Source organism: Pituophis catenifer, unplaced genomic scaffold, assembly GCF_029215685.1.
Source record: "Pituophis catenifer annectens isolate HBS135680 unplaced genomic scaffold, rPitCat1.0.hap2 SCAF_2, whole genome shotgun sequence".
NCBI classification, from domain to species: Eukaryota; Metazoa; Chordata; class Lepidosauria; order Squamata; family Colubridae; genus Pituophis; species Pituophis catenifer.
Genome location: NW_027256882.1, coordinates 124,865,266 through 124,877,833, shown reverse-complemented (window position 1 = coordinate 124,877,833; position 12,568 = coordinate 124,865,266). Strand labels below are relative to the sequence as shown.

General features: G+C 43.0%; 1 protein-coding gene across 1 annotated transcript in view; it reads right to left on the bottom strand.

The window, feature by feature from the left end:
- NTN1 (netrin 1) overlaps window positions 1-12,235 on the bottom strand; it is a 122,765-nt gene extending 110,530 nt beyond the window's left edge. Inside the window, exon 1 of the mRNA XM_070934489.1 lies at window positions 11,187-12,235. Within this exon, the coding sequence (XP_070790590.1) occupies window positions 11,187-12,207 (1,021 nt within the window). The 5' untranslated portion in view covers window positions 12,208-12,235. The remainder of the gene's footprint in view (window positions 1-11,186) is intronic.
- Between the last annotated feature and the right edge of the window lie 333 nt (window positions 12,236-12,568).

Sequence of the window (12,568 nt, the reverse complement as noted above, 5' to 3'; positions counted from 1 at the left end):
TTATCTGATGAAAAGATCTGAAGATATAACTTTGTATGTTTCTCTGATCACTGGAAAGTTGGTTTAATCTTTAAAATTACTTTAAAATGATGTTTGGATTCTTTTTTTCCTAAGACCAATAAAACTTAGTTTGCTTTTTCTAGGAAATTAAAAACTCATCATGTTGTTATATGACATTATGTAAAAGAAAATGGAGAATGTCTTTGCTCTAATAAACTCATAAATTGGTCACTATAAGATCCTCCAGCTGGTAAGATGAGTGGGTGAATAGGTAGGCAGAGCTGACTCACTTCTACCCTCCCAGGTGTTAATGAGAATCACAGCAGTGCCCTTCCTGCAGCTGCTACAGACGAAAGGAGATAAATTACAATTCTAAATTGTTTACACTTTCAAAGGGCACTTAAAGGGGCTTCCCACAAGGGATCAAAATGCCCTTTCCCACCAAAAGCATATCACGAATAATATGACCCTATTAACCCCTCAAATTCTAGGGCTCTAAGCACTGAAGAAGATGTTACTGGATAGCATCAAACAGAATTAAAGGAACTTCCAACAAATATTCCCTAAATTCTTAAGAAGTTCAAACTATTTTTTTCCACCAATACTAAGTGACATCAGTTGAAAGTTCAGGGAAAGTTCTTGTAGATAATTATGATTTACACTTTTATTATATAACACAATCCACTTTGAGTTTTTTGTTGCCAAAATTCTGCACTTCTAGCACATGTTATACACATATTCTGATGCTCAAAGGGAGTGATGGAGTGACTCCCAACTCCATAGCCTACAGTATATGAAAAAGACCTGTGAGCTGTTATCTTATTTTCACCTTCAGAAGCAGACTAAGTAGACTTAAGGTTCTTTTATCCTTACCCATGCCAATACTTTGTGGATTTCCTCCCTGAAAAGGAAAATCTTAGCAGAAGTTATCACTGCAGCATCTCAGCTTGAGAAGTTGAAAGAGAGGGTTTTACTTTTCACACCCCTCACAAAAAGGAAGAATAAACTTAAGGTTTATGTTACAACCTCGGACTTTTGAATTGCACAAATAATCTTTTGAATTGCACCTTTTTAACAAATAATCTTGCCATAGTCTTGTACCATTGTTTTCACTACTTGAAATGCACTACTTGAAAACTGAATGTAATACAAAATATAATGCCGTAATTACTGATTAGCAATAGCACATTAGAACATACCACATCAAATCTGGAGCCAGTATATCATACAGTAAGTTGCTGGTTCATTTCCAAGTAGTTATTATAATCTTAGTTTTAACTATTGAATAAAATTTAATTTTTTTAAAAAACACTCGCTTTACATAAACCTGTCAAACCATCAAGATTGTTCTTTGAGAGTTTGGTCTCTTGTTATCTTAAATTAGGTAGGTAGTAATGATTACTATTTCTGATGCTTCGTCTTTGTGTTTATTTTCCAGAAAGGCTTGCTTGAATCATTTTTCTTTTCTTTTTGGAACCAAGTGGAATGGGCAGGATTTTTAAAGTTGTTATTCGCTTTCTTCATGCTGGAGTTTTAACAATTGGCATAATATGTTGTAGTATTTTAATTGCAATGTAAACAATATACTCTATTCCATCCTCAGACCAAGGTCCAAATGGGGCTTAAAGTTTAGATACATACAGTAAATATGTATTCCCCCAAAACATAATTGCTATTTTCAAATGCCATGTATTTTGTTGGTTAACCTAATCATGGCTTACTTAATTGTCCAATTTTCTGGCTTTGCGCAATCTATTGAACTATGCGCTAACCACATGGATTGTGTTTGCACAATCCTTGAAGCTAAAATCTCATTTAATGTGCAAAAACACCCAATAAGTAAGAAATGATTTTTCTTCAAATTAAAAGCCAAGGCTTTGTTCCTTCCCTAAATATTTTCTATGTCCTGAATTAGTCAAATGATTATGAGAGAGAAGGGGGGGGAGGGAGAGAGGGGGGGAGAGAGGGAGAGAGGGGGGAATTAAACCTTAAATAACCTTGTATTGCATAATTTTTCTGGGCCTCAGGATTCTAATGGCTCAGGAAGATGTCCAATATATTTCTTTTGCTTCATTACCATGGAATGATCTCATAGGATAAAACTAATACAAACTAGTATCAAGGGGCTGGTTTTCTCAATCCTTATTTGCTGTCGTTTTAAATTACAAATGCCTTATGCCTCTGGCTGTGACCGCTGAATTAGTTTTCCTAAACTTGAGCCCAACCACAAACTTGGAAAAGTGTTGCAAGCATCTGCTTCAGAAGAAACTTTTAAGTGTTTTCAGCAGTAAAACACCCAAGTAGGACATTCTTCATCAGGAGTAGATTAAAATGTCAGCAAACTTGGTATCTCATTCTGAAAAGCCAGTCTTCCTACCCCACCAGTGCTTTTCAATATATTTCCTAGGAACTAAATTCTCTCAAATATTTTATTGACATGGATGTTTGTAGGAAATATCTTTTTTTAAGAGAAAAAAAAGATATGATGAAGATTAATGACTACATGTAGTAACAGGATGCAGAAAGCCATTTGGCCTAATGGTTAATGTATAAGTCTGGAAATGGGGAGACTCTGAGTTCTAATCCTGCTTCAGGCATGAAGCTAGCTGGGTGACCTTCTCCTTCATTCTCCCTCAGCGTAGGAAAGTGATAGTGGCAAACCACTTCTGAAAAACCTTGCCAAGAAAACTTACAGGGATTGGTCCAGGTAATTGACCTATTCTCCAAAGCACCTATGGGCAGGACAAGAAGCTCATGTTCCATGGAAGAGATTGGGCAACCATTAATTCGGAACTATGTAAGGTCTCCTTATTTGGACAGGAAGTGGGACTAGAAGATCTCCAAGGTCGCTTCCAGCCCTATGACTCTATGTCTATGTTTATGTCACCAGGACTGATTTTAAGGCACAAAAAAATCCAGATGTTTAAGTATACATATTGTTTTGATATAAGCATTATATATATAGTATCTGTGATTTTTATTTGCTTTCTACTGAAAATATGTATAAATCATAGGCATATTTTTTTACCATTCATACAAATATGATATGAAGTATAAAGGAACAATCTCACTGACACACTGCAGGCTAAAATGGATTGGACATGTATCTACAAAATAGGTAGATCTACCCCATCCCCCATTTTCCAATCTACTTTGGAGAATTGGGAGACCATTTGGAGTGTGGAAGCATATCCAGTGTGGAAGTATATCCAGTGAAGCATACCCAGCTGTAGTGGGTATGAGCCAGTTTGGTGTAGTGGTTAATATACCAGGCTAGAAACCAGAAGACTGTGAGTTCTAGTCCTGCTTTAGGCACAAAGCCAGCTGGGTAACCCTGGACCAGTCTCTCTCTCTCAACCTTAGGAAGGAGGAGGCAAGGGCAAACCACTTCCAAAATCTTGCCAAGAAAACTACAGGGGCTTCTCTAAGTGGTTCCCGGGAATCACTGGAAAGTGAACATTTGCGTGCATGCACACATACACACACAGAGAGAGACGCACAGAGACACAGAGTGGTAAGCAGGGCAAGGAAAATTCTCTGGGAAGCAGAAGTCTATTTCCATTGTGTTGGGTGAAGCTCTATAGCTATAATGTTCAAATGGCTCAAACATATTCAGCAACAACAAAAAAAGTGCTTGAAAACATGAAATTCGTTTGCCATTGGTTTTTTTCCTGCAATAGTTAGACTAAAATGCAACTGCTCCTTCATAGTTCCAAACATCTTAATAGCCAAAATAGCTTGGGTACGATGCTACATAATTTAGCTTGTAATACAAAAGTAGCTAGATAACACAATCCTTTTCAAACTGAAGCCTGCACAATTATTTATTTGAAAGCTCGTATTCAAAAATGTGAGCAGAAAAACAAGATTTATTGTTAATAAGATGAAATAGAATCAATGTGATTATTGCTCACGTATTTAACCATTTCTCCTTCATATTCATTATTAATGGAGGACATTTTGCACCAAGGATGGGGAAGACAGGGTTACACCTTGTACGTAGTAGCGTTCCAAATAATATCTCAGCTGGGCTATCTAGGCAGCCACAGGAATTGTCCTTCTTTAGCTAGAAGAATTCTTCAAACTATGCATGAGTGGTGAGAGGAAAGATAAGAAGCGGAGAGACAGCAGTGCTTCAGAGTGTGATTAAATAAATCATTAAATAAATACAGTAGGCAACAAGTAATCTGTCTCTTCTTTCTGTCTCTCCACTTCTTATCTTTCTTTTCCCAACTCCCATTTTCTCTCTTCTTCCTCTCCAGCAGCAACCTTGAGAGTTTATAAGTTTCCTTTCCCAGAACAATCACACTCTGCTCCAATCTAGAGGACTGGAAAGCTTATGAAACAATAAGCTGTGAACCCTTAAGGTGTCACATACATTCTACTGTTTTTACTGCATAAGACCTAATAAAAATAATTTCAGTAAAGCATGAAATTACCATCTCTACAGGTTGAACTGTATTCATTCTCTAAAGACAAAGGTCTTTGGCAGCTAAAAGAGCTGTAAAAAGGTAAAGGTTCCCCTTGCACATATGTGCTAGTCGTTCCTGACTCTAGGGGGCAGTGCTCATCTCTGTTTTAAAGTCGAAGAGCCAGTGCTGCCAAAGACGTCTCCGTGGTCATGTGGCCGGCATGACTAAACGCCAAAGGCGCAAGGAACACTGTTACCTTCCCACCAAAGGTGGTCCCTATTTTTCTACTTGCATTTTTTACGTGCTTTTGAACTGCTAGGTTGGCAGAAGCTGGGACAAGTAATGGGAGCTCACCCCATTACACGGCACTAGGGATTCGAACCTCTGAACTGCCAACCTTTCGATTGACAAGCTCAGCGTCTTACCCACCGAGCCACTGCATCCCTGCAAAAGAGCTGTATATGGTCCGTATTTTGTTGTTTTATTATTAGGGTATGGTGAGCAAGTCAAAATTATTTTTTTAAAAAAAATATTAGGTGATCATGATTTTATAGAATAATTGGAATTGTGCAGATGCTGCAGGTAACTTGAAAATAAACAGCTCCCACTATCTATCAAACCCAAATTCAGTTGCTAGAAATAAATGGAATATCAAGGGCAGAGTCAGTCATGCATTTTGTCTTGACATTGTAGGGCATTTGGGCCAGACAGTTTCTCTCAATCCAAACCACCTCACAGGGTTGTTGTTGTTGTTGTGGAGAAAATAGGAGAAGGAAGGGATATTATGTATATTTGCTGCCTTGAGTTACTTACTTATAAGGTAAGAATGGCAGGATTTTAAAAATCGAATAAATAAAATGGTAAAGAAATTCATACGCCAGCCTGTGGAAGTGATGCAACAAAACTAGACTTACGTTAAAGGGTAGAGAGGAGAGATAATTCAGAGAAAGAGAATGTCACAGGGAGAAATGTTACTCCAAATCTACTCTCATGAATCTAGTCCAAGATCTTTCCTGTGCCCTCAAATTTTTAAAAAAAAATAAGAAAAAAAATCAGTTTATTAAACATTCATATCAAACGAATCTTCAGGAATGTTGGAGCCTACTCAAGACTTTCACCTTCTTAAGATGAAAAAAGTTCCATAGCAGTAAAAGTTTACTAATTGGCCATCTGCTGCCTTCAAAATTTGTACTTCTCTCCACTTAATGATAGGGTTGGCCTGGGAGCACTTAAACAAAAAATCTAGAGTTAAGCTAGTAGAGTGGAACTTTCTATTCTGCTGTCTTTTCTGAGGGCCCCCAAACATGCAGTGCCTTTTCATAGTGATCAATTAACTTAAGGGAAAATAATCTGTGAGGTTATTATTTGTATTTTTGAGGTGCCGTTGACTTAATGTCCTTTGAGTTTTGCAATCATTGCAAGTAATATCAAAAACGTTTCAAAATTTAAATTAAGTCAGTAAAGATAACATATGTTCCAGATATGAACTTTATTTTCTTACCCTAAATCTAGAGCAAGACTTATGCAAAGTGACAGCGCCATTCTCCTCTGACTTAGTTTACCTCTTTTGGGGCTTGAACAATATTTTTCTGAAGCATCAATTCAATTCAGTTCAGTTTATTACAGTCATAGAGCAGAGACCAGAACAAATAAAAACACTCAACAAATGTACAATTAAAAATTCTAGTATAAAATAATAAATAAAGTATCAGATGAAAACTCAATAAGGAGTCTCCTTTAGTTCGCCCAGATGTGCTTTCGACATAGTGAAGCCCGTTTTCTCACTGCCATAAATATTTCGTTATTATTATTGTTGTCAATTGATGTCATACTTTCCTGGCAATTATTAAGAATATCAAAGAGATTGTCCTGTCCTTATCTGCAGTTTATGGTGTCACTATCATGCCCTGACGGCCTCCATCTCTCCATTATTTATTTATTTATTTATTTATTGGTTCGATTTATATGCCACCCTTTTCCAGAGACTCAGGGCGGCTTACAATGCATTAAGCAATAGCCTTCATACTTTTGTATATACCTGCTTAGTAGGGCTTTCGTCCCCCCCCCCAAAGCCGTGTTCTTTTTTATATATACAAAGTCAGCTTATTGCCCCCACAATCCGGGTCCTCATTTTACCTACCTCGAAAGGATGAAAGGCTGAGTCAACCTTGAGCCTGGTGAGATTTGAACTTGCAGTAATTGCAGGCAGCTGGTGTTACTTAACAGTGCTTTAGTCTGCTGTGCCACCAAGGCTCTTTTTGATCACATAGTGTGGTCTTCATCTCATCCCTGGCCCATAAGTGAAAAGGGCTTAAAATATGAAGGATAAAGGTAGCCTTTTTCACCCTTAAGATGACACTTTTACATCACAGCTTCAAGATATATAATTTGTGATACTTTCCCACTTATTATCTGGGGAACAATCATGTCAGTTGACCTACAGTCATTGTGATCAGAGGTGCGTTTTGGATGAACATGAATATGTGACCCACCCACACACACACACAACACACTGAACCACTTTTGAAACCAACTTCTTTGTAGGCTTCCTACAATATAGAAGCGAGGAGAACACAGTACTCCCATTTTGTTTGGGGGGTGGGAGGAGAAAGGGGATGCATTTATGCAATTCCGTATTAACAGTGCTTGAACATATATTAGCCTTATTTTATTTTGCTTTGTTACAGTTTCCAGAAAATAATGGAGAACGTTGAACTGAAATTTTAACACATATCTTTCTCCAGCTTCCTTATAAGTGTCAGATTCAATCATACTCCCCTTCAAAAAAAAGACAGGACTGTCTAGCAGCTAGTCAATTTGAGAAACTCTGCAGAAAATGTTTTCCTATGTGCTAGCTTATTTCACTTCATTTTAATTTGAACGATTTCTAAGTAGGATGTAGGGCTGCCAAATCTGCCTAGAGAAACCCAGGCAGAACTCTGAAGTCAACCTTGCTCAGCTGATAGTACAGTACCCTGGTGCTGAATGCCTTCTTCCTTGGCTGATGGGGTGCTGAAAGGGGAGGGCTGCCAATCCAGAAAGAGACAAGCCTTAACTGGAAGTGAATGACATCTCACAGATCAGGACAATGTCATTTGACAGGATAGGAATTAGCAACAGGGACAACCGATTTTGCGTCAGCCTGGTTTTGTGCCAGTGCAAAGAGGAGTGGATGGGACTTTAAGATAATAATAGAGAAAGGCCCTATATGCCATTCTAAAAAGGGGATATAATAATTCTGGATACTAAACTTCGGACTAACTTTTCTCAAATTCCGGTTCATATGCAACACTATTAAACAGGGAGCATAGCACATTGTCACCTAGATTTCCTCCTGGCTGTCAATTTATCGGTTCCAAGTGGACGAAAAATGGATACAGCCTATATGTTTGTGTATGTGTATATTCCCTTCACATGACATACAATTAAGCCATGGAATTCAGTGTACTACAAATGAAGTAATGAATGTAGTATCAAATGAAGTATCACCACCCTGAAAGTTTAAAAGAAGAATAGGCTTGTCTATGAAGTAAAGCTACCCGAGGTTACTCATTAGTTTTATGTCCTGACTTTCATCTAGTAGGAGCTCATTGCATTGAGTATGCATTGCATTATTCCTCCTGTTTACTTCCTTAACCAAAACCCTGGGAGATAGATGGCTAAGAGACAACTGATTCAACTGAACTTCCATAAACTTGGATCTCCTCAATCTTTGTCCCACAATTAGTAGTACTGGTGATCAATATATAAGAAATGAATTGTTACTATGCTCATATCCTGCTTAGAAACCTGGATTAAAAGCACCTTTACTTGGATTCCTTGCAGCTGTTACTGTCACTGAAATATAGGGAAAGAATGGAGGGGGGGGGAAACTTTCAGGAAAGTCAGAATATTCCTATGATTATTCCAATTCAAGAAATCAAAAAGGATTGTGACCATCTGGAGACACAATTAGCATTCTGTCTTGGTTGTGCTGCAATGGGGGAGGCAGATAAACCCTGTCTATACAATCAGGACAGGGTTAGTGAGCATCCAGCAGATTCAAGGGCAGCAAATGAGCTCTTCTAATCGCAAACAACTCATTAGAGACAGGCACCAGCAACAGGATGTCTTTCCGCGCTTCGCCCTCATACATCAAAACCATCTTAGCAGAGAAATGGCCATTCTTCCTTTCTCTCTCATGAACGTGTGACATCCAGAAAATGTACAGCTACGAATGCGGGGGGGGGGGACCTAACATTTCCTATGCATCTAGATTTAAAATCTATTTCCTAGGACTGAAAATGGAAAGAATTAAATAATTCAGTTCAAATTGTGATTATTCTCTCCTTTACGATACAAAACAGAGGGGAAATTTGGTATTTTTCAATAATGTCTTTTAATACGTAAAAGCACTATTCTCTAGGAAGGTTTGTCCCTTTATAAGCATTACAACTCAAATATTGAATATTCTCATGTTTGTATGTGTGTGTGTGAGAGAAAGAGAAAGTGGGGAGGGAGGGAAGCACATTTGTTAGTTTGACACATATTTTACTGATAACTTCTTGACAGAATTGTACTGGCAGTAACGGCACTTAATTTTCAGTAATATCCTTAAGATTGCATTATTCCTTATTTTCAGAAAAGGCAACATTGGTTTCAGTAGAACTTACTTTCAGCTGGATAGTAAATAAGTTGCAAAGTTTTAGACACTTACAGGGAAATTCCCAACGTGTCCTTCCAACCAGAGTTATTTGGATATTCCACAAACATTTTAATTCACAATTTGGAAGCAAATGCTGTTGGAATGTATGACCTTTTTTTAAAAAAATGCAGCCTATGCTGCACTATGCAGACTGCAGTAAAACTATCTTCTACATTCTACATTCACAGAGGTTTGATACTGACAGATGGTGGAGAAGTAAACTACCACAATTTTTTTTTAAATAAGCAGCAGCTGGAATGTTTTTCTTTTCTCTTTCTAACACTTTTGTAGATTTTAAGGTGAAGTACACCACAAGTTTAAATATTCCCCATTCACACCTCATATTTGCCTGTAAAGGGGATAATTAGGGAGTCTTTAGTGCTTTCTGAGCTTAGTTATTTGCTTGCAGATGTTTCAATACCCAACTAGGTAATACCGATTGGGTAATTCCTATTTGCTTTGATCCTGACCAGTTCTGGAATCTCCTTGAAAGCTCCTCAGATCTGCCCTTTGTCTCTCGTCAGTCGCCAGTTGCGTGTCTTTGCCCTTAGCAAAGACTAAGGATCCCCAAGATCAAGTGTGTGATTTTTTTCTTCATTTCCCTGATTCAAATCATCACCATCTGCGGTAGAGTTTCCCTCCAGAACAAAACTCCTTCCCTAAATACTACAGTACCGAGCGGAATTAGGGAATTAGGGACCCACAATCTCCTCCGTATCAAGAGAGAGACGGGGGGGGGGGAGGGAGAGAGAGAGGGAAAGAGAGAAGGAGAGGGAGAGGGGGGGAGAGAGAGGGAGAGGGAGGACAAGAGAGAGGGAAAGGGAAAGGGAAAGGGAAAGGGAGAGAGAGAGAGAGAGAGAGAGAGAGAGAGAGAAGGATTTGAGGGATTGGACTGCTCTTGCCAGCGAGCGGTTTCTGCTCCGCTGCGCCCTCCAATTCCAATTCAAACCCAATTCCTCTTTGAGGAAAGAGGATCAAAAAGAGGATCGATCGAAGTAAGTTCTGCCTATTTTGCCAGGTCGCTCAGCATCCAGGGAAGCGGGAAAAGATTATTCGAGTGTTTTTTGAGGGGAAGGGAGGGAATCACTCGCCTTCCCCCTGTTAAATTACACCCACCTCCTCCCTTACTAATTTCAATCTAACCCGGCCTAGCTCTTGGGGGAAGTTTTGCCCCCTTGCTGGCGTTTCCGTCGGCAGTTTCTCGAGGGGGCAACAAAAATCTATGGAGACTCCGGGACAGCGAAAAGGCGAACGCCTTTAAATCGGGGGGCCCCTTTATGGCAGGCAGGGTTCTGCCCCGAGGGCTGGGGGAGTCTCTCTCTCTGGCCACGTGCCAAGCGCGTTCCACTTTCTAGCGACACGGCAGCCCTAATAAGGCACCGAAGGCCCACGCGGGACTCTATAAAGCTTAGCCCCCGGCAAGAACTTGCTTTGAAGGCTCCAGTTCAGATCGGAGACCTGCAGCTCGGTACTAAAATAGACCAGTTGCACAGGACTAGCCAGGCCATGCTGAAGCCCAAACCTTGAACAACTAGGATTATAATCCTAAACGTAAAACATAATTGTTATATAAATAGGTTTCTTCGGGGGAAGTTTGAACTAACTGACCATCAGCTGATTGGCTGACCACCACAGCTGCAAGGTATATAAGGGGAGCTGTTTCCCTAGGTCAGTTGCTGGGTTCTCACCCTACAATAAAGAGCTGTTGTCACTCACTGCCTGGCTTGCTGTGTCCTCATTCACCCAACCTAACAATAATTCTAAACAAAAAAGGAAAGAAATGGCAAGTGGGTGCAAACACACACACAACCTCAATCAAACCAGAGGCCTCGTTGAGACGGGACCACCGCCCCTCAGTACAAACCCACCCCTGACCTTTTGCAGAAGGTCTCACTCACCCCAACCGGCCGACTTCCCTGCAACCTGCAGGGGTCGACAGAGCGGGTGATCGGATGAGACCCGCGACCCACCGCCCTTCCTTCCCCCGCGCAGAAGATCCGCTCCCCTCAGCAAAGGCGAACCGGTAGGGCGCCAGATCCGGGACCCGCCGGGGCAACTTAAAGGGGCTTGCCCGGGCCGCGGTAACTCACCGACGCACTCGTTGGCTTCGCGGGCGGTGGCCCTCTGCCAAGGCCTGTCGTAGTGGAAAGGCTTGCAGCGGTCGCACTCGGGCCCGGCGGTGTTGTGCTTGCAGTCGCAGACCAGGTGGTCGTCGCGGTCGCGGACGCAGCGGGAGGCGTGCCCGTTGCACTTGCAGCGGCCGCCCACCTGGAGGTCGGAGACGGCGTAGTAGTAGGAGTCGCGGGCCAGCTCGGAGTCGTCCTCGTTCTCGTCGCCGAAGGTGTGGAGGCGGCTGAAGACCACCTTGATGTCGGTGGCCGTGACCCAGTCCTGCAGGACGGGCGAGTTGTCGAAGTCGTGGGCCGAGGGCCTGCCGTCGAGGGTGCTGAAGGCGATGAGCCCGCCGCTCAGGGGCCGCATGTCGGTGTGGGAGTCGGTGCAGATGGCCTCCTGCTCGTTTTGTTTGGTGATGGCGGCGCGGCTGGGCTTGTTGTACATCTTGCGGCACTGGGTGGAGTAGAACTGGAAGGGCACCCAGCTCTTGCCGCCGTCCATGGACTTGGCGATGGCCATGGACTCCGGGCGCGGCGAGCAGAACTGCAGGCTGACGTAGGTCACCTCGAACTTCTTGCCCAGCGCCAACACCAGCGTCACGTTGAGCGGGTGCTGCACGAAGCTCTCCGACTGCCAGCAGGTCAGGTTGTGCGGGTTGTTGAGGTCGGTCAAGTAGGAGGCCGGGTGGGCCCGCTTGGGGTCGGCGGCGTCGCACAGGTGGCAGCTGCGGCTCCGCTCCTCGCCCTTCTCGGCCAGCACGCAGTAGCGCGCCTGGGGGCGGCCGCAGGTGCTCGACACCTTGACCTCCTTGCCGAAGGCGGCGTTGACGAAGTCCGGGATGCAGCGCCTCGGCTGCCCGTTCTCGTCGTAGCAGGGATCCGGCTGCGGGGCCGTCTGCACGGCGAACATGTTCAAGCCGTAGCCGCCGCGCACCCCCTCGGCCAGGCAGGCCACCGCCGCCAGGGCCACCAGGGCCTCCCAGCCTGCCGGGGACATCCTGCCTGCCTGCCTGCCTGCCTGGTGGGCGCTGAGGGAAGGGAGCCTGTGGAGAGAAAGGAGAGAGCGCGGGTCAGCTCTCGTAGCGCTTGGACACCTCCCTTCCCTTCCTCCCCCTCCGGGGCCTTCCTTGGCAGCCTCGACTCTGACCGGCCAAGAGAACACGCGTGTTTTGGGGCGCAGACCTCCCGGTTGTCCCAGCGACCCGTTGAGCCGTAAGTGGAGGACTGCTGGGGCTCGTCCCGGGTTGTGGGGGGCGGGGGGGGGAGAAAAGAAGGTGTAACCCTGCTCGCGAGCGGAAAAGGAGCCTCGAGTCGGGGGGAGCCGCTTGAGTGACAGATGCCACAGTCCGCCTCAGTTG